We start from the raw sequence: 20,642 nt of genomic DNA, 5'->3' as shown, positions 1-20,642 counted from the left end.
TTCAAATCCCGACAGCGGAAGCCCGGCAGGGGCTAATAAGGTAAATATAACTAACCCTATTTTCCCCCCTAACCCTCCCTTAGGGGTTCCTAACCCTATTCCTTCTCTAAGTGCCTAAACCTAACCCCCCCTTCCCTGCAGCCTAAACCTAAGTCTCCCGGGGGGGTGCCTAACCCTATCCTCCCCCAGGGGGTGCCTAACCCTAACCTCCCCCCAAGTACCTAACCCTAACCCCCCTCTAAGTGCCTAAACCTAACCCCCCATCCCTGCAGCCTAAACCTAAGTCTCCCGGGGGGGTGCCTAACTCTAACCTCCCCAGGGGGTGCCTAACCATACTCCCCTTCCCCTATATTACAACTTTATGTTTGGGACTATATAAAAGTGTCTGGAACAAGACCTTTATAGTAAACATTTTCATTGCCCTTTAATAGATCAAGGGTTCCATTAACACAGAGATATATGCTAATTCTGAGTGGTTATCATTGACTAGTGGTACAATTTTCACATTATATGATAATTTTAATACATAGGTCTGTATATCTATTTTAATAGAGCAGTATACATTGGAGCTCACATTAAAAAATAATTTCAATTATGGAATAATAATAATAAAAATACATCCACAAGTGAAAAGTGTCTTTTAAATCACTTTATTTCACAGTAATGCTGGCCATACACGCTACAATTATCGGGGCGATCCGCCTGATATCGGTGGATCGCCCTGATAATTGTAGCATGTGGGGGGATGACTGAGGGTTAAATATTGCTTGGTCGGGCATACCGGATTGTCCAGCATGCCCGTCCGATGCGATATTTCCCGGTAAACTGTCGGCTGCATCGGGCAGTGTATGCCCAGCCGCGGCCGACAGACAGACATTTCCTGTGTTCCTTCCTACGGAAGGAACAGGGAAATGTCTCCTCCCCCGGGGGTGGAGCGCGGATGTCGGGCTGATACACTGTTAGAGAAATCTCACAATGTATGCCGCTGACATCTGCGGCTGGCAGCCGGCCTGATAAAATGTCTGTCGGTCTGACAGGCATTTTATCTTGCCGTGTATGCCCAGCATTAGACACAATTAACACATTAATCACAAATTCTGTTTGCTTTTTAATTAACTATAATATACTACTATAAATAATAAATTGTTAGTAATTTTATTTAACCTCAATAAAAGTTTTATTTTCTTTATGTATCTGGACCTTTATTAAAATTGAGTTACTCATAATACAATTCATCCAGTGAGTGCCCCTCATGGGAATACTTTTTTCTTTTCTTTTTTTGTGTAATGATTGACTATATTCTGGGAGCACCTCCACCTGACATACAATCGGGTTTAATGAGTCTCTTAGAATTCAATAATATATGGATTGGAATGGATGACTGTTCAACATATGAATGGATTGAAGGTCTGTGCGGATAGTCTTTTCTTTTGCGTAGTTACACTGTCAGTGATTGACAGTCTGCTGCCGTTTGTAGGCAGCGATGCCCTCCATTTCCCGAAACGGAGGCATTTAGCCGCTGTTGCGGAGGAGAGAAGAAGCCAGGATCTCCATAGGCTGATGGAGATTTCCTGGCCTCTTCCTCTAAACTGCGGCAGCCTGCTACAGGACCCCATGGGTCACCGCATACGGCCAATTTTACGCAGATTATCCGATGCTGCGTTGGACAAAGTAGCTCGGATAAGTAATGCACAGGAGGCTTGATGACTGCTGCATTCCCATATCTGCAAGGGTCGCAAATGCAAAGCTGCCTGCGTGCAGCTTTGCAATTAAGATCCTTGCAGAATCAGGCCCACTGAGTGACCACCATAAAATATAGACAGTATCGCAGTGCCCACCATACAATATAGACATTAACGCAGTGGCCACAATACAATAGACATCATTGCAGTGACCACCATACAGCACATTCGCTATGCTGCAAAGGCAGTATCCCAGTAACTGCCATACCGCACAGAGAGCATCTTATAGCCCGCCGTATTACACAGCCAGCAAACAGTATCAGTGACTGCCATATCACACAGATGTTGCCCACGGCTTCGCCCACAATGAAATCACTTCTGCCAACATTTTTTTTAATTTTGAGCATCATACATACTGTGGCAGCAGTGCCTTCACCCACCACTCAAACCAATGTCACTGTGTGCCCTGTACACAGACTGCTATGTAGCTTCTCCCCTTACTGGCCATGACCAGGGTGCCACACCTTCCACTTGATCGCTTGCATTGCTGTTTCTGTTATAGCTCACTGATGGCACTCACAGTTCACTATGTATGTATGTATGTATGCATATGTATATATATATATATATATATATATATAAAATCTATCTCAACAATTCTTGACATGTAAAAAGCTTTTAAACTGCAGTGTCACTACAAGTTCCAGCACATCCAGCTGACAAGGTGTGCCACTGCTGCTGGATACTTATGCTCCGCCCCCCCCCCCCCCCCCGTTGGCTGGGCGTGGTCTTGTCAGTTACATGGATTAATACAGTAGTCACACAACTCGCAGGATCTACAGCTGCGGTGGCCAAATGTTGTGACATGCTGCATACGGTGTGCATGTGTATCATGCTGCCTGTCATCAGGGGAGGAAATGGGAGCCATGCAGTGGGGAAAGAAGCCGAGAACACCATGCTGATCCAGGACACATTCAAATAGAGTGTGTCTGCCAGCAGCAGTTTGTAAAACAAAAAAACATGCCCTCAGAATGAAAGGGATCAGGGGGAACCGGTGATGACCAGGAAGAGAAGGGACTAGAGCTAGTGAGGAGAGAGCCGAGGGCTGGTGCCGCGCTGGCTGCCGACATCACAGAGCACGTTAGTCATGTGATTGTCAGTGCAGATGTTGTAGCCACGCTGAGACCAGCACTAAGACCTGGGCTAGTAATTTAACTATAGTGTATGCAGTGAGAAAAGGACATCGATGGCTGATAAGTGCCGGGGGGGGGGGCGGCTGCTGCTAGCGCAGTGTAAAAGGATGTGTCTCAGAGACATCCTTCTTTTTTTTGTTAGGTGGCTCAGCGGCGCCCTAGGCAGCTGCCTAATGGTAGCACCGGCCCTGCTACCCCCCAACAGTGGGTGATAACATAATTCTTAATAAATGGCATCATCATGGCCCTACCTCTCTTCTTGGTATTGAGCAATAGAGTGACAGGGTCAATTCATCCCCACCGCACCACCACAGTGGCCACCAGTTGCCTAGTGTTACTGCTCTGTTTCAAAGGGGTGGGGCTACCTATGCAACAGAGCAGGGTAATAGGTTTTGGTTGAGTAGGGGAATATATAAATAATGATATATAGAGTGACACATGGGAAGGGGGGCACTAATACAGTGAGGGTCCATTGAAGGTGAGGGTGGGGGCTCTGCCACTGGGATTTATTACCACTTGGAGGGTGAAGGGTAATAATGCTGGGGATGTCTAGGGGGGGGAATTTCTGATAGAGGGTGGGAGGTGATCTTACAATGGGGGCCTATGGACATGCAGGGGGGGGTTGAAAATCACTGTCCCTTAGATGTTTATATATTTTTTAAATAAAAGTTAACTATATTTTTAAAATGACATTCCAAAATGTATTAAATACATTTGAAAAAAAAACAATTTCTGACCGGTTTTGAGAAAAAAAAATGTCAGTTAAGTGGTTAAGCCTAATCCTGTAGAAACAAAGGACAATATATTGACTGGCTGCCTGCCAGGAAAGAGCACCGGATTGTGCAGTGTGTACGGCCTACGTTATATATTTTTCCATCGCGTTGTTTCGTCTGCTCGGTAGACATCGTATAGTGTGTAACCAGCTTAAGCTGTTACTCTACTTCTTATGGTGCGTACACACTGGGCGATCTGGAAAGACAGTACAATTATGACATCGTAATCGTACCGTCGTTCCTGATCCTTTGTAGTGCCTACACTGAACGATCAGTCATTCAGTGTAGGCACACTGCATCATTCCTGAACATGGCCAATCTGCTGTTATCAGCAGATTTGCCTACATTTTCAGGCGATGGACAATGTCGGAAGCGACCAGGCGGCGCGCGCATCACTGGTCGTTTCCTACATTACAGAGCATGATTACTGAGCGATTGTACGATTACAATGTCGTAATTGTGTAATTGCTCAGTAATATCGCCCAGTGTGTACGCACCATTACTGATCAACGAGATGGGCTCTTATCAGGGTATGTAGTTATCAGACCAGCGGTCTAAATAACGACGCTGAAAATCTGACATAGGACTTAAGATAGGCGTTGAAATACCGACATCTACTGTATCTTAATCCTGATGCTGGAATCCAGAATCACGCCAGCCCGAAGAGTTAAGTCCGGGGCGCCCTTAGCTGTTACCCGCGGGGGGGAGTGTTAGGTTTAGACAGCGAGGGTTAGGGGGAGAAGGGTAAGTATACTTTCCCGGCACCTGTTGGGATACCTACCATCGGGATGCTGCTGTCTGTATTTTGACAGGAGGCATCCTGACAGCCGACATTACATACCGATTCCATTATCAGAGCCTGTGTCCGGGCGACTTCACAGTGGTAAAAACCCTTGGAAAAGTATTCCTTATTGCCCCTATGTGGCAATAAGGAATGTACAGCTTTGGGCTAATATTGATTTTTTTAATAATTAAGCCGCGTAAAAGTCTTGGGAGTAAGCTTCTGTGAATGCACTAAAAACTGCATCCATCCCATGCATCCATTCCTCTTTGAAATTTTGGTTTAAACTATATTGAAAATATTGTATTCTAATAAATATTATATAACTGTAACAAAATTCCTCAATTACAAACTAGATACTATCGCCAGCATCTCAGATTAGAACTGCCCAAACAAATACAGAGCCACAGAATGTCTAACTAGTCATTATATTCAATATCTTCCATAATGTTGACAACAGCAATATAATGTAAACATTACTCTACGATCCTAAAACAATGTCAGATTTCAGCAGCTTCAGCACTCACATTGGGTACTGCCAGAAACAAAAATGGCGAAAGTATGACTCATCACTGTGGCGTAATGCCGTAAAGTGTAATTGCGAAGGCGGGGTGTTGTGTCGTTGTGAAATCACGTGGTTGTGTCTGTCCTTCAGATTAGAATGCAGAAATGGCGGCCTCCGGTAGCAGCGGAAAGAAGGCAGGGGGGCTGCTAGTAACTCTGCCCCGGGTGTCATTGGCCAACCTGAGACCTAACCCTGGTGCCAGGCAGAGAGTAAGATCTTTTCCTTGGACGTATATGGCTATACAGAATGTATCATGTCCGTTTAGTGGTGTCACGTTTATCTCATGTGCCAGCTGTCCCTACATTATATTGACAGTCCCAGGTTTTAAAGTTATCACACACACACACACACACACACACACACACACACACACACACACACACACACACACACACACACACACACACACACACACACACACACACACACACACACACACACACACTTACTTACCTCCTGGTCTCTGGGGTTTTTAATGCACTGTTTAATTAAAAAGCCTTCTTACAATGTAAAAATAACTATTAGAATACAATTTAGTAAACATTACATGATTGAAATGCTGTACTGATTACAATACTGTACAGTCCACACTTTCACATTGGATACAAACAAGCAGATTCAATGAGGTGCAAACGCGATTCCGCATCCTACATTGGGTATTATTGCTCTCTCATATAGAGGTTCACACCAAAAATTGCAATTTTTTTCCACAATGCCATGGGTGCCATATATGGCACATTGACCCCCCTCCCAAGTGTCCTTTAAAATATTGTTTATTCAGAACACAAGGTTACATTGCATAGCTCATACATTTCATAGCTCATACCTGCCAACCTGATTTCTTTTGACAGAGCACTTCCAGTTGCATTAATCTGGGCTTTAATAGGTAAATATATGTTTAACCCCCAACTAAATTAGCGCAGGTTGTTTTATTTGGAATATAAATGGAAACGTTTTAAGCAGATTGAGAAGAAAAAGATGGGGTGTTCTTAAAATAATCATGTTCCAGACCCTGAATATCAATGCATGCAAATATCTATCCTTTGACTATATACATATTTTGCAATAAGTGCAACTAGTTGTTTATAAGTGTTCGTAGAAAAGAGACTGATCTTTGGAACCTGTACAGATGTACCATGTATAATGATCAAGGACAGGGTGAAACCTGCTTATTTTGACCTTGAGGGTTCTGTATAAATTGATGATATATTTGAGGCGTGATTCAGAGGTGCACACTGTGTGGATGATGAACACAAGTGATTGATGGTTGCCGCAGAACTAATTTGATTGCAGAGGGTACGATAGTTACATTTGGGCACTCGTATCTCCCATCTAAGTTGGCGGGGAGATATTCAGTTGCTTTGCTTGCACCCTCCTGAGGTGTGAGCATAAATCCACCTAAAGTAGGTCTTGAGCATAAGTGCTGGGCGCGCAGCTCTTCCGACACTTAACATGGGAGACGCTGCATTATGTGGATAATCCTGTGCATTTTCGCTTGACAATGTGGCCGTCGGCGGCTGATTGCGCTGATATTTGAATAACTCCCATCACTTTAGACTGGAATTACAGGTGCTCAAAACAATTTAATCTCACCCAGAGAGAGGCAATTTCAGTGGGCATTTCTGAGTGGTGACAGAGGGGTGGCTAGCCAGACATGGGCGTGTCAAAGTTAGCAACTGCGGCTTTTGCACCGACACCGGAGGCAATGTTCAGACGGAGATTATGCGCCTCCATAGGGCTGCTGCAATGTCTGATGGTGCATCTCAATACGCACAGTGGTCGATTATCGCCACAGCCAGCGGTCGTTTTTGTACGAAGACCATCGTCTGTGGATTTAGCATAAAGACGCAGTCGCAGCTGCAATAGCCCACACCTCTGAATCAGGCCATTAGTCACTTCCTGATCTCATTGCTTCCTATCCATTACTATAGTCTGGTCTAATTTGTACCTATAATGTCCTGGCAGTTCCAACTAAGTTTGTAAGTGTTGAGATGGGTACAGGTTGCCAGCGGTCAGAAACCCAATGCCGGCATCCTGACAGGGTTAGGAAACATACACCTGTTGGTAGGTATCCAAACCCTACCCTAACCCTCACTTCTCGGTTCCTGAGCCTAACCCCCCCCCCCTTCCCTAGTGCCTAAACCTATCTCCCCCTTCCTGCACCCTAAACCTAACTCCCCCCTTAGTGCCTAACCCTAACCCTCCCCCTAATGCCTGACTCCGCTAGTTACTTTCTGGATTCCGCCGGTCGGGATTCTGACAGTTGTCGGGATTCCGGCGCCGGCATTCTGACCGCCGAAATCCCCACGGTCGGGATGACCTCATCCCGTTGTGTATGTGTATCCTTGCCCTATATTTACATATTTTAGTGTCTTAAAAAAATACGGACTTAATTTAAACAGTTTTATGACAACATAACGGGTTTTGTCTGAGTTCAACCACAAAAGCAGTTTCCTTAACTTTCTAGGAGGAGGACGGCAAAAATTATTAACTTACCAATGCACAAACAGCTTAGTTGTTTGGAGCTTGGCCCTGATAATGTCATGTATGGCATTAACCATTGCAGCCCACAGGCATTAGGACACTGTGCAGTAAAGTGATAGCATAAGCTCTGCACTGGGGATGGTCCCCTATCAGAGCACTGCCTTGGCAAGAGAATCTGCATTTATTCCCCGGAAATTTGCAGTTCTAACAAATTGTAATTATTGGGATAAAATTGTGGGGGATGGATTGGGGTAATAAATCAGTACCTAAAACTGCTGTGCCATTGTTATTTCCAAATATGTTAAAAGTATAAATATACAGTTACTAAGTGCAAGAGCTTTATTTGGGGACAACTCCATGTTTTGAAGACTTATTCATGGAAAGTAGATTCTAACATTAAATGTAATTTAAAAATCACTAAAGCGTGAAACTATAGAGCAAATACACTTTCATGGGCCATTCTGCAAAGCCACAGGTTTATACCTCACATTGCAAGGATTTGGGTGGATTTAGGTTTGTGCTTGATGGGAGCAGTTCAAGTGCTCTGGCACAATAACTTTTGCACTGAAAGTGAGATTTCATTTGATGTGACTTTATTATGTATAAAGCTCATTTCCAGCTTAGGTCACTGCTTTGTGACCGAGCACACAGCCTACTCCTCACCCCCATACTACTATGTAAGTGTATTCTAGTGGTGGAAAACATATTGTCATTTCAGTCCTTCAAATTTAGGAGCCAGCATGATCTTTTAAGTAGCCAGATAAAACCTGCAGTCATTGAAAACTATAGAAAGTAGCCCTATAGTAGCAGTAAGTGTTTAGGTGCTGTCACCGCCAGGTTTCTGGTACTTGGCCAGCAATGATGTGGTTGTACATTTCCTTCATCTAATGTTTGTGTGCATTATATTCTGTTGTCTTGTTGTGGTGACTGTATATTGCATTCAACGATTCACAACATGGAACCTTATTTTCTTTTTACTAAGTTTTCTTTTTAATTTTCAGGAAAGACAAAGAGGCCGTGGTAGACATGGTGGTAGGAAAAGTGGTCGGGGCCACAAAGGAGAAACCCAGAGGGGAAACAAGCCTCGTTTAGGATTTGAGGGAGGCCAGACCCCTTTTTACTTGGTTATCCCCAAGTATGGATTCAATGCGGGACACAGGCAAGTACCATCTAATGACTATTTTGCAACTTATAAAAGTATCTCTTATCACTGCTACAATTAATAAATAAAGAAATACACACATTAGATTAGGCCACAGGTTCTCAAACTCATTCCTCAATACTCCAAACAGTGCATGTTTTCCATATCTCCTCACAGAATCGCAAGTGAAATAATTAGCTCCACCTGTGGATCTTTTAAAATGTCAGTGATTAATGACTACACCTGTGCACATGCTGGGTGACCTGCAAAATGTGACCTGTGTGGGGTCCTGAGGACCGAGTTTGAGAACCACTGGATTCGGCCATGTAAGAACGACATGGAGGTTGGAGGTGGTGATTAGCTGTTCCTTCCCCCACCATACATTATACAAACACATAAATCTGTTGTGGTTATTTATACTACTTTGCAACTAAAATGGAGCTCTGAACAGATATACATTAAAGAACTCCACTTACTCAGATAGCAGTGTTGGGAATATAGGACCTCGCTTCTCAGTTTGTGATGTACTCGGCTTTGGCTCTTGATCAATGAAAAATTCACAACAGGAGAATTTTGACTTCCAGTGTTGAATTCTGCTTTACTCGGCCCTCCTGACACAATAATGAATCTGGATGAGTGTCACTCACGTAGTGTGGTCCCATGCAAGGCCCTTTGGCTGCTTCTAGTTGTGGGAGGGGGTATTGCAGTATAAGTTTAGTTCTTTATGGAATGTTTCAATTTATAAAAAGTATTCTAAGAAATGTATACTGAATGCAAAACTATATATGAGTTTCTGTGTTGAGTACTGTATTCTGACTTGTTCTCCAGCTGTCGACGCCAGTATCACCCTCTGAGTCTGAAAAAGTTGCAGTACCTAATTGATCTTGGAAGGGTAGATCCCTCGCAGCCGATCGACTTAACACAGCTGGTTAATGCCAGGGGAGTAACCATACAGCCCCTAAAGAGAGACTACGGTGTCCAGCTTTTGGAAGAGGTACTAGAACAGCTATTTTCCTTTCTGAGTTTTCATCTACCTGATTTAAAAGTTTAAATAATTGTGCGTCTCACTTATTGGCACAAGCAAAGCTTTTAGGTGCTTCATTCAATAAATAATATGCAGGAGACAAGGGACATCTAAAGAAGGTAATATTATGTCTTGAAAAATGGTTCAAAGAATACTATGGTGATGTCATCGCTAAACACAGAATCCTAGTATTCTTTACTGGAATTAATACATATATTATTATATATTGGATAGGGATGTAGTCGGCATCCCGGCGTGTGGGATGCCGACGGTCTTAATACCGGCGTCAAAATCCCAACAGGTCGGGAACCAGGCTCCAGTATCCCGACCTTCGGCATCCCGAAGGTAAGTATGGGGGTGCAAGGGGAGGGTAGCGTTAGCTAGCGTGGTTAGGGTTAGGCACTAGGGGGAGGGTTAGCGTTAGGCACTGGGGAGGGACGGTTAGGATTAGGGTGCGGGGAGGAGGAGGTTAGGTTTAGGCACTAGGAAGGGAGGAGGGGGGTTAGGTTTAGGCGCCGAGGAGGGTGGGTTAGGGTAGAGGTTAGGGTAAGGGATAGAAAAGTACTCACCGTTGGGTTCTATGGGTGTCGGGATCCTGGCTGTCGGGATGCCGCTGTCGGTATTCTGAACAGCGGCATCACGACAGCCGGGATATCATACCCAACCCATTACATATATAATTGTATTATAGTATTGTCTTTTAGTACATGCATAGGTGCAGTAAAAAAAAACATGTATTCTTATATTGGGAAATTAGTCTTCAATCATGTTGGCCAGATAATGTGACATCACTAAAATCACACAGGCTTGTATTATAATACACATCAATATATTTATTATAGATAGCTTATATGAGTATTCAGGGAAACATGTATAATGTAAATTGTTAATTTGTGTGAAGGTTGTGTCCACTAGCTGCAGTAATGCTTTTGATACCTTTATTTATTTTGCATGTTTGGAGAAGCCATATGGAGGGGAGTAAATTGGAATAAGTAGTGGATAGATATAGTTAGTGTCTTGTTATTTTAGTATGCTCCTGCCTGCGACAACCTAATTTGCACTGTATTTTGGAATACATACATTTGAATGGGGAGATTGGAGGGACAGACGCTAACGCGCCACTAGGTGGAGACATTGCGATGTTTTAATATTGAAGTAGTTGGCTACTTTATTATAATATGTTCTCTTATGTATTACTGAATGACTAAACAACCATATGTAAAGCTAAATAGAAATAATGAGGATACTAACCAGTGGCACAGTATAAATAAGCGTATGCATAATATACACACCTACATAAAAAATTAACACCAAATGAATCATTTAGTGAATTAAAGTGACTCGCTCTCCCTCAACATAATTATGTAATCAACCATATACTCTGTAATTTGCTGTATACAGAAGTGTCCTTATACATCTTTGCTGTAGTTGCGCCAAAAAAACCTCTCGGCGCGTCAGGTCCTGTGAGACTGAGCTAGTGATATGCATCTGTTTTGCATCTTTGCCAGGGTTGGCTGGTTTAAACCAAATGATTGTTATAATTTGATATGTGACGCTTGTATACCTGTGTGTGACTGAGTCTCTGATTCTGTATACGAAGTGCTACAATATAGTGGTCGCAGCTTTTTTCTTTCCAAGTTCCATTGTGATTCATATAGAGACTCTGGTGCACCCAGATATACAAGCGTCACATATCAAATTCATCAGCACAGTCTGCTCGTGCGTCCTAGTGACATCGCATTACTTAGACGCATTCTCGGCAAACAAAGTCGCCCGACCCTAGCACAGTTCCACCGGACCTTGGCTGCTCACTCACGCCAGGCAAGTTGCGCTGTGTGGCGTATTGAGGCTAGATGTATGAGGACACATCTGTATGCCATTCATTACGTATGGGGCTACGGATCCCCAGTGACTCCATTCAGGAAAATAATAATTAAGAGTATTTCTTTATATTTTGTGTAAATAAAAAGCAACCTTTTATCTGTCACTAGACCACTCTGCTCATTCTATTTTTCTCTGTATGATTGCTCATACATTATACATACAGATACACATATCTGCAGAAAACCTTTTTCTTGAATATAGGTTCTAGCAACAGTTTAATTATTTTCACAAACTGTTGCAGATGAGCTAGATCACACCAAATACAGTCACCTGTTTTTGTGTATGCCTTATTAATCATTGTTGAATTTAATAGTGTATATATATCCGCACTTTAAAAAGACATTTCAGACTGAGTTAAGTTTTCTGTTTTTGTGTCCAAATGGATCTATATTATTGTGATGTGTTATTTTGCCTGTATTTTTGACATCCTCGATCTGTTTTAGGGGGCTGATGTGTTTTGTGCTAAAGTTAATATTGAAGTCCAGTGGGCATCTGAGTTGGCAGTTGCCGCCATCGAAAAAAATGGTGGTGTTATTACAACTGGTTTCTACGATCCACGGAGCCTTGGTAAGTTAGTGTTTGTGCTTTGCATTAATCATAGTTGTGAATAGCTGTAAGGCAAACCATCAGAGACCGTTTTTTGTCTAAAAAGGAGATTTGCTTTCAATTCGTTTTCTTTGCCATCAAGTGTGCTCTGTATCTCTGTTCAAGTAAGTACTCTCAATCCGTTGTTTGTTCCAGAAGCAGGATAATGATGTGTTATGCCATATAAAGGTGCCCCCTCCTCAGACAGCCCGTGTTTGTGTTTTAATAATGTCAAGACATTGGTGACAGTGGGGAGGACTGTAGCCGGCTATAGGAGCTGGTGCACGCTAGTCAGCTGGGCTTGCGGCAATTGCATGGATCAGCCAGGGCACCCAACAGCAGAGAATATAAGGGGTAACTCACTGGCCATTGGTTAGTGGTTGCTGAGGTGCCCCTGAAGAAACAGGCTGTGCGGCCAGGATACCGCTGACGACAAGAGCCACTACAGAGTGCCAGGACCCGGCTGGGGAAGCGTTCAGTGGAGCCGGAGGTAGCGCTTACAGGGGAGGTGTGGCTGAAGTTAAGAGCCAGAGCAACCCGTCGGGAGGAGGCACCCGGGAAAGCGGACCCGGAGACACGGCTATGTAGGAGAGAGAGACTGACTCCAGCCCTCCTACCCAGGTGCTGGCACTGCATTGGAGGCGGAACCTGGGGGTTGCAACTCAGCACAGGATCTGACACCAGTAAGCCGACTGGCAAGGAGAAAAGACAGTGAACAGCCCTGAAGGCGACGCTGAAGTCCGGGAGAGTGGCCCTCCGTTTCAGAAAACGGCTGCTTAAAGGAAGAAGGATGGGTGCCTCTAACCGTTCTGGACCTGTAACGCTGAGGCAGTGGAAATGGAGACCAGATGTATTCAAAGCAAGGGATCAGGCAGCTGAAAGAGAAGCAGGGGAGATCAGGTCTTGAGCTCCTCCAGCATCATGGTATCGTCCCTACTATATACACTATAGCTTGACAGCTCATAAAATACTACAATATTGTCCCGGCATCCCTTCATTGAATTGACACAAATCCAGAAGTAGTCAGTCAGTCAGTCATAGTGCCCGTACATAGACATTGCATTATGTGTACTGCGTGTTAATGAATTGCACAATATTCCCCCAACTGATGACACGAAATAGCACTGTAAGTTCTCACACTTTAAATTTAAACTGTTCAGTTTAGGCACTGTAATCCTATAGAGACAGGTCAGATATACCACTCAAGACTAGCCATCGCTATGTTCACCTCCTAAAATAGTAAAAAAGATTCCTCTGTTCTACCTAACCCCAGAATGCTGACTCCTAGGATAATTGATTAGCAGTATCAGAGTTGTGGGCTGGAAAATATATAAAAAGCAGAGCAGTTTTATAAGACTAGCAGTGACTGTAGCTATATTCCTCTGAACAATCTTAACTACTGCGCAGTGTTTTCTGTGTCATTCATTGTGTTGGGATTTGGGGGACCATCTGCCTCTCTGTTGTGAGTATAGAAAGCCCAGAAGACACCAGGTACATCCAAGACAGTACCCACCACACTAATGTCACAGGTGCTGCAATGTAAACTAGGCTACCAAAGAGTTATAGGATTCTTAACCACCAAACTAGCTGCAGCTTAATTGGTCATTCAAATATTCTTTTGTCTTTAAACTAGGGGTGTGCACCTTGTTTTGTGTTTTGGATCTGGATTGGTTTTGCCAAAACCACCCTTCCGTGTTTTGGGTTTTGTGTTTTGGATCTGTATTTCTTTTTAAAAAAAGCATAAAAACAGCTAAAATCACAGAATTTGAGTTTTTTTCTGCTCCTATGCTATTAACCTCAATAACCTTAATTTCCACTCATTTCCAGTCTATTCTGAACACCTCACAATAGTGTTTTTATGTCCAAAAGGTTGCACCGAGGTAGCTGGATGACTATGCTAAGCGACACGAGTGGGCGGCACAAACACGTGGCCCATCTAGGAGTGGCAGACAGGATGGCAGTTTGAAAAACTAGGCCCCAAACAGTACATAATGCAAAGAAAAAAAAAAAGGTGCAAGATGGAATTGTCCTTGGGCCCTCCCACCCACCCTTATGTTGTATAAACAGGACATGCACACTTTAGCAAACCAATAATTTCAGCGCCAGGGTTTGCCACACGACTGTGGCTGAAATGATTGGTTCATTTGGGCCTCCACAAAACAAGCTGGCAATTAATCTGTCCCTGCACAAACTGGCTCTACGGAGGCAAGATGTCGTCCTCATCCACCGATTGCTCACCCTCTTCAGTGTTGTGTACATCCTCCTCCTCCTCACAGAGTATTAATTCGTCCCCGCTGGAATCCACCACCACAGGTCCCTCTGTACGTTCTGGAGGCTGGTCTCCAGAGTTGATAATTCATTTTTATGAACATCATCTTCACCACATTTTGTGGAAGCAACCTCCTACGCCTTTCGCTGACAAGGTTCCCGGCTGCACTAAACATTCTTTCGGAGTACACACTGGAGGGGGGGCAACTCAGGTAAAATAGAGCCAGTTTGTACAGGGGCCTCCAAATTGCCTCTTTTTCCTGCCAGTACAGGCACGGACTGTCTGACATATTGGATGCTGTCATCGATGTAATCCTCCACCATTCTGTCAATGGTGACAGTATCATATGCAGTGACAGTAGACATGTCAGAAATTGTTGCCAGGTCCTTCAGTCCGGACCAGATGTAAAAACTTGGTACTGCCTGCCCTGCGTCACCACCAGCGGGTTGCTTAGGATACCTAAGTTTTTTCCTGGCAGCCCCAGTTGCGGGAGAAAATGAAGAAGGAGCTGTTGACGTGTCACGTTCCGCTTCAGCTGACAGTGTTTTCACCAGCAGGTCTTTGCACCTCTGCAGGCTTGTGTCGGCCGGAAAGAGAGACTCCACATAGGCTTTAAACCTAGGATCGAGCACGGTGGCCAAAATGTAGTGGTCTGATTTCAACAGATTGAAAACCCTGGAATCCTGGCAAAGCGAATGAAGGGCTTCATCCACAAGTCCCACATGCCGAGCGGAATCGCTCCGTCTTAGCGCCTCCTTCACTTTCTCCAGCTGCTTCTGCAAAAGCCTGATGAGGGGAATGACCTGACTCAAGCTGGCAGTGTCTGAACTGACTTCACGTGTGGCAAGTTCGAAGGGTTGGAAAACCTTGCACAACACACATGCATACTCCCTCCTTTGTCTATGTCATAGGTGGATGTATAGGCTTGAATGGCCTTTTGCTGCTCCTCCATCCTCTGAAGCATATAGAGGGTTGAGTTCCACCGCGTCACAACCTCTTGCTTCAGGTGATGGCGGGGCATGTTCAAGAGTGTTTGCTGGTGCTCCAGTCTTCGGCACGCAGTCGCTGAATGGCGAAAGCGGACAGAAATTTTTCGGGCCACTCAAAGCGTCTCCTGCACGCCCCTGTCGCTTTTCAGAAAATTCTGCACCACCAAGTTTATTGTGTGAGCAAAACATGGGACGTGCTGGAATTTGCCCAGATGTAATGCCCGCACAATATTGGTGGCGTTGTCAGATATCACAAATCCCCAGGAGAGTCTGGGGTAAGCCACTGGGCGATGATTTCCCTCAGTTTCTCTAAGAGGTTGTCGGCAGTGTGCCTCTTACTTAAACCGGTGATACACAGCGTAGCCTGCCTTGGAACGAGCTGGCGTTTCTGAGATGCTGCTACTGGTGACGCTACTGTTGTTGCTGCGTAAGGTGATACATCTACCCAGTGGGCTGTCACAGTCATATAGTCCTTAGTTTGCCCTATTCCACTTGTCCACATGTCCGTGGTTAAGTGGACATTGTGTACAACGGCATTTTTCAGGACACTGAGGACACTTTTTCTGACGTTTCTGTACAGTCTCGGTATCGCCTGCCTAGTGAAGTGGAATCTAGACGGGATTTGGAAGCGGGGACACACTACCTCCATCAATTGTCTAAATCCCACTGCACTAATGGCGGATACCGGACGCACGTCTAACACCAACATAGCAGTCAAGGCCTCAGTTATACGTTTTGCTTCAGGATGACTGCTGTCGTACTTCATCCTCTTCGCTAACGACTGTTGGAGGGTCAATTGTTTAGTAAAAGTAGTGGTGTTCCTACTTCCTCTCTGGGATGATGAACGACTCCCAGCATCAGCAGTAGGCGTAGTAATGCAGGATCCTCTGGAGGAATCCCGGATAGGAGAGTCAGTCATGCCAGTGACATGTCCTGCAGGACTACTTCCGATCCTGACTAAGGAGGAAATTGACGAGGAGGGAGTTGACGGTGTGGTTTGCAGGCGCTTCGATACAACAGGACAACGGGATTTAGGTTGTCCTGGACTGCTTACGGTCTTAGCCAAAGTTTCTGAACTTGACAGTAACTTTTTATGAACGCGCTGCAGGTGCCGTATAAGGGAGGTTGTTCCTAGGTGGTTAACGTCTCTACCCCTACTTATTTCACCTTTACATATGGTACATATGGCAAGACAGTTGTTGTCCGGATTTGGATAGAAATATTGCCAGACCAAAGAGGTGGAATGTTTGGTCTTCTGCCCAGGCATGACCGTGATGGGCTTTTTCATCCCACGGACAACAACTGTCTCCCCCGGAGCCTGATTTAACCAAACCACATCACCATCAGAATCCTCCTCGCCAACTTCTTCAGCGCCAGCTACACCAGTATCCTCATCCTGTGACATCTTCAATTTACATATCAGCAAGTGGACTGTGGGTGCTCCTTTCAACACTTGCAGGGGGCGTGCAAATGGTGGAAAGAGCCACCTCTTCCCATCCAGTGCTGGGAAGGTCATGCATCGCAACCGCCACCACACTTGGACTCTTCTTGGGGATTTGTAATATCTTCTTAGAACGCACAGTTCTTCGCTGTGCTTTTGCCAGCTTAACTCGTTTGCCATTTACGACACTCCGTGTAGTAAATGGCATATTGGCAAGTTTACGTTTCTCCTCAGATGATTTAAATGTTTTTTTTAAGGTCATTTTCCTGAACTTTGTCATTTGGGATTGTATATGCCCTCTACTATGACATTGGGCATCGGCCTTGGCAGACTACGTTGATGGCATGTTATCGTCTATGTCATGACTAGTGGCAGCAGCTTCAGCACTAGGAGGAAGTGGTTCTTGATCTTTCCCTATTTTATTTTTATCGGAGAAAGTTTGGTCCTCCATTTATGTTATATTGATATATACGTGCGGCTAAGGCGCACACAAACACAGAAATTTTTTTATTTTTGTTGGAGACTAGTGCACTTTGTGGGTTACACCACCCTTTAAGAAATGAGCCAGCCGGCTCTTTACTTATGGGACACAGGCGCACGCTTGGCGCTGCTCCTTTGTTGATGCACATGCAGCTACAGTGCACACAATTCACAAAGACAGAAAAAAAGAATTATTTTTTGTGCAGCGCACTTTGAGGGTTACACCACCCTTTAACAGACAGACGCTTGGCGCTGCTGCTTTGAGGATGCAGGTGCGGCTACTGCGCATTCATTTCACACACAAACCCAGAAAAATAGAAGATTATTTTATTTTTGTTGGAGCCCACTTTGGGGGTTACACCACCCTTTAACAGACAGGCAGTCGCTGCTGCTTTGAGGATGCAGGTGCAGCTATAGCCCACACAACTCACAAAGACAGAAAAAAAAAGAATTTTTTATTCTTTGTGGAGTGCACTTTGGGGGTTACAGCACCCTTTAACGGACAAGCCAGCTGGCCCTTTACTTATGGGACACAGGCGCACGCTTGGCGCTGCTCCTTTGTTGATGCACGTGCACACAATTCACAAACACAGAAAATATTTATTTATTTTGTTTGGAGTGCACTTTGGGGGTTACAGCACCCTTTAACTGTCAAGCCAGCCGGCCCTTTACTTATGACACAGGCGCACGCTTGGCACTACTTTGTTGATGCACGTGTGGCTACTGCGCACACAATTCACAAACACAGAAAAAATATTTTATTTTTTTTTGCACTTGGGGGGAGCACCCCTGATGGACAGAGCACCCCCTGGACAACACTACTGCACCCCTTTAGGACTGGGACACTGCACAGGACTTTGGAGTGGACACAGCCCCTATGGACAACTGACTGTACAACACAGTCCAGCCAGCCCCTATGGACTTTGGATGAGTGGACACTGCCCCTATGGACAACAGCAGCACAGCACAACACAGCCAGCTCCTATGGACTTTGGAGGAGTGGACACAGCCCCTATGGACAACAGCAGCACAGCACTACACTACACAGCCCAGCCAGCCCTAACTCCCACCCTCCCTCTTCACTGTCCACAGCCGAGTGAGAAAATGGCGCTGACGCGGGTACCTTATATAGAATCCAAAACCCGTGAGACCCGGAAGGCGGGATGATGACGTTTTGCCTCGATTTCAGATCGGGAAAAGTCGAGCCTGACTCGGATCGGGGGGGTTCGGATTTCAGAAATCCGAACCCGCTCACCCCTACTTTAAACCATATAATGCTAGTAGCACATGCCTACGGCTGTTGACTGATTTTAGGCCTCAGTAGGCCATATTTTAAATATCATTTCAGCATAAAGCACATAGGGCTGTAGCAATTCTTTCTACTTCCAACGATCAGAAGTCCTTGCACACATTCTCATGTAATACAGTGGAGTCTGAGACTGCACCGCACTCAACTCTCCACTTGTGAGAGCTTCTGTTATCACTGTTATCTGCATTTGCACCTGCCCCATCCTTGATGCAGGAGATGCTGCTGAAATCTGACGCACCCCTGCATACGCTCACCACTGAATGTCACCCAGTAATGCACATTCAGCCACAAATGAGAACCGAGATGAGTACAAATCTGAATTGCTTGTAAATGCTCTAAGTTGCTTATGCAGTTTGCCAAAAAGCACGACATCCAACCACATTTGGAATAGCGTGCAATTCTGAATTAGGCCCAGAGTACATAATTAATGAGACTCAGTTTTCATTAGTTCTCCTATGGTATTGTTAGATATTTTATCTAGCTGTATTTAAATTAAAGATTTGGTTTTTGTTTTTCTTAACATACATAAGTTTTTTCAACCAATACTTTTCTCCATGCACTGATGTGTATTTCAATTAAATAACATTCAGTTGGAAGTATAAAGTATCTGGTGATTTCGAACTCCTTTATTTGTGTTGAAGTTTTTTTTTTTTTTTTCTTTTATGTATTTTTAGGTTATGTGCAAAAAAATGTATATGCCTATATGAATGCTTATGTTTTTATGATGTACTATTGATAAATACCATTCTCCTTTTATTTGCAATTGATAAAGCCTTCAGGTAGGAAGATTAATTACTTTCTCAGTGGAATCATTTACTTGTTTTTCCCATTTTATAAAATTATAATTTTTGTCCTTGACTAGCACAGCTGACAGAATAACAGATCTGACATAAAGGGTGTTGCCCCCTTTTTATCCCTCCCACCATCTTTAGTGGTTTTGTCACTATTTAAATATTTTCTGTTTTCAGTCTTTGATACCATTTTTCTTTTTGCAGAGGTTCTGTGTAAACCAGTCCCATTTTTTATGCGGGGAAAACCAATTCCCAAACGAATGCTTCCACCAGAAGACTTGGTAAAGTATTATACCGAAGCTGAGAGCCGTGGGTACTTGGCAGACCCAATAAAAGTTGCTGATGCTAGGAAGCTCCTTGCTCAGAAATATGGTTATATCCTTCCCGACATCACCAAAGATGAACTGTATGAAATGCTGTGCAGGCGCAAGGACCCCCGGCAGATATTCTTTGGCTTAGCTCCAGGCTGGGTTGTCAACATGTCAGAAAAGAAAATACTAAAGCCCACAGATGAGCATTTGCTTGCATACTACAGCTCCTAAGTAACGGGAATGACTGCTAATTATTTGCCATTGCGTCAAATCTGGAATGAACCTGTTGCAGTTGGAGGGGCCTGAGCAATCGGCACAGTACTTCCAGTGATGTGTCCAGCCTCATTGCTGTGCAAATTGTCACACTTTACACATTTTTCTTTTTTGGTTTAGTTCTTGCAATATTTTGAATAAAAAAATTAATTTGATCACATTATGGTTGCCTTCACATCCAACTACATTTTCATGTATTTACAATACAAATTGGTTTAATATGGAATTGTCCCAACTCAATAACACAATTTCTGCAAATTCGGTGGAGTAGAGAGATTCTAACAGAATTGATAAATATTTTTCTTATTTTCATAATTTAAATGGGCATGTGAGTAAGCATTTCTACATTTATTTATTATTGTGATATCTGCTATATTGCCTGAAATGTACAGTCAGGTGCATAAATATTGGGACATTAACAGAATTTTCATATTTTGGCCTCTATTCACCACCACAATGGCTTTGGAATGAAACAAACAAGATGTGCTTAAACTGCAGACTTTCAGATTTATTTTGAGGGTAATTCCATCCAAAACAGGTGAACAATGTAGGAATTACAATGGTTTCTATTAGGGATGTGCAGGCTCGGTTCTACTCGGTTCCGTTCGTTTTTTTTTACCGAATCTTATTGGCTATCCAAAACTCGTGACAGCTGAAACCCAATAAG

General features: G+C 44.0%; 1 protein-coding gene across 1 annotated transcript; it reads left to right on the top strand.

Annotated features, from left to right (window-relative positions):
* Positions 1-5,036: 5,036 nt before the first annotated feature.
* MRPL15 (mitochondrial ribosomal protein L15) lies at positions 5,037-20,130 on the top strand. Its single transcript, XM_088469751.1, has 5 exons — positions 5,037-5,203; positions 8,480-8,637; positions 9,448-9,613; positions 11,971-12,094; positions 19,596-20,130. Exons 1-5 carry the CDS (start codon positions 5,099-5,101, stop codon positions 19,931-19,933), a joined length of 891 nt encoding a protein of 296 aa, XP_088325877.1. The 5' UTR covers positions 5,037-5,098; the 3' UTR covers positions 19,934-20,130.
* The last annotated feature ends 512 nt before the right edge of the window (positions 20,131-20,642 follow it).

The sequence above is a fragment of the Taudactylus pleione genome, unplaced genomic scaffold (assembly GCF_031769625.1).
Source record: "Taudactylus pleione unplaced genomic scaffold, aTauple2 ptg000093l, whole genome shotgun sequence".
Lineage (NCBI taxonomy): Eukaryota > Metazoa > Chordata > Amphibia > Anura > Myobatrachidae > Taudactylus > Taudactylus pleione.
The sequence above is the reverse complement of the archived record's forward strand: the minus strand, read 5'-3'. Positions and strand labels throughout refer to the sequence as shown.

Coding starts and splice junctions, on each gene's coding strand:
- MRPL15 (XM_088469751.1), top strand. CDS start 5,099: ATGGCGGCCTCCGGTAGCAGCGGAAAGAAGGCAGGGGGGCTGCTAGTA. Junction 8,638..9,447: donor GGATTCAATGCGGGACACAG/GCAAGTACCATC, acceptor CTTGTTCTCCAG/CTGTCGACGCCAGTATCACC. Junction 9,614..11,970: donor GTGTCCAGCTTTTGGAAGAG/GTACTAGAACAG, acceptor GATCTGTTTTAG/GGGGCTGATGTGTTTTGTGC.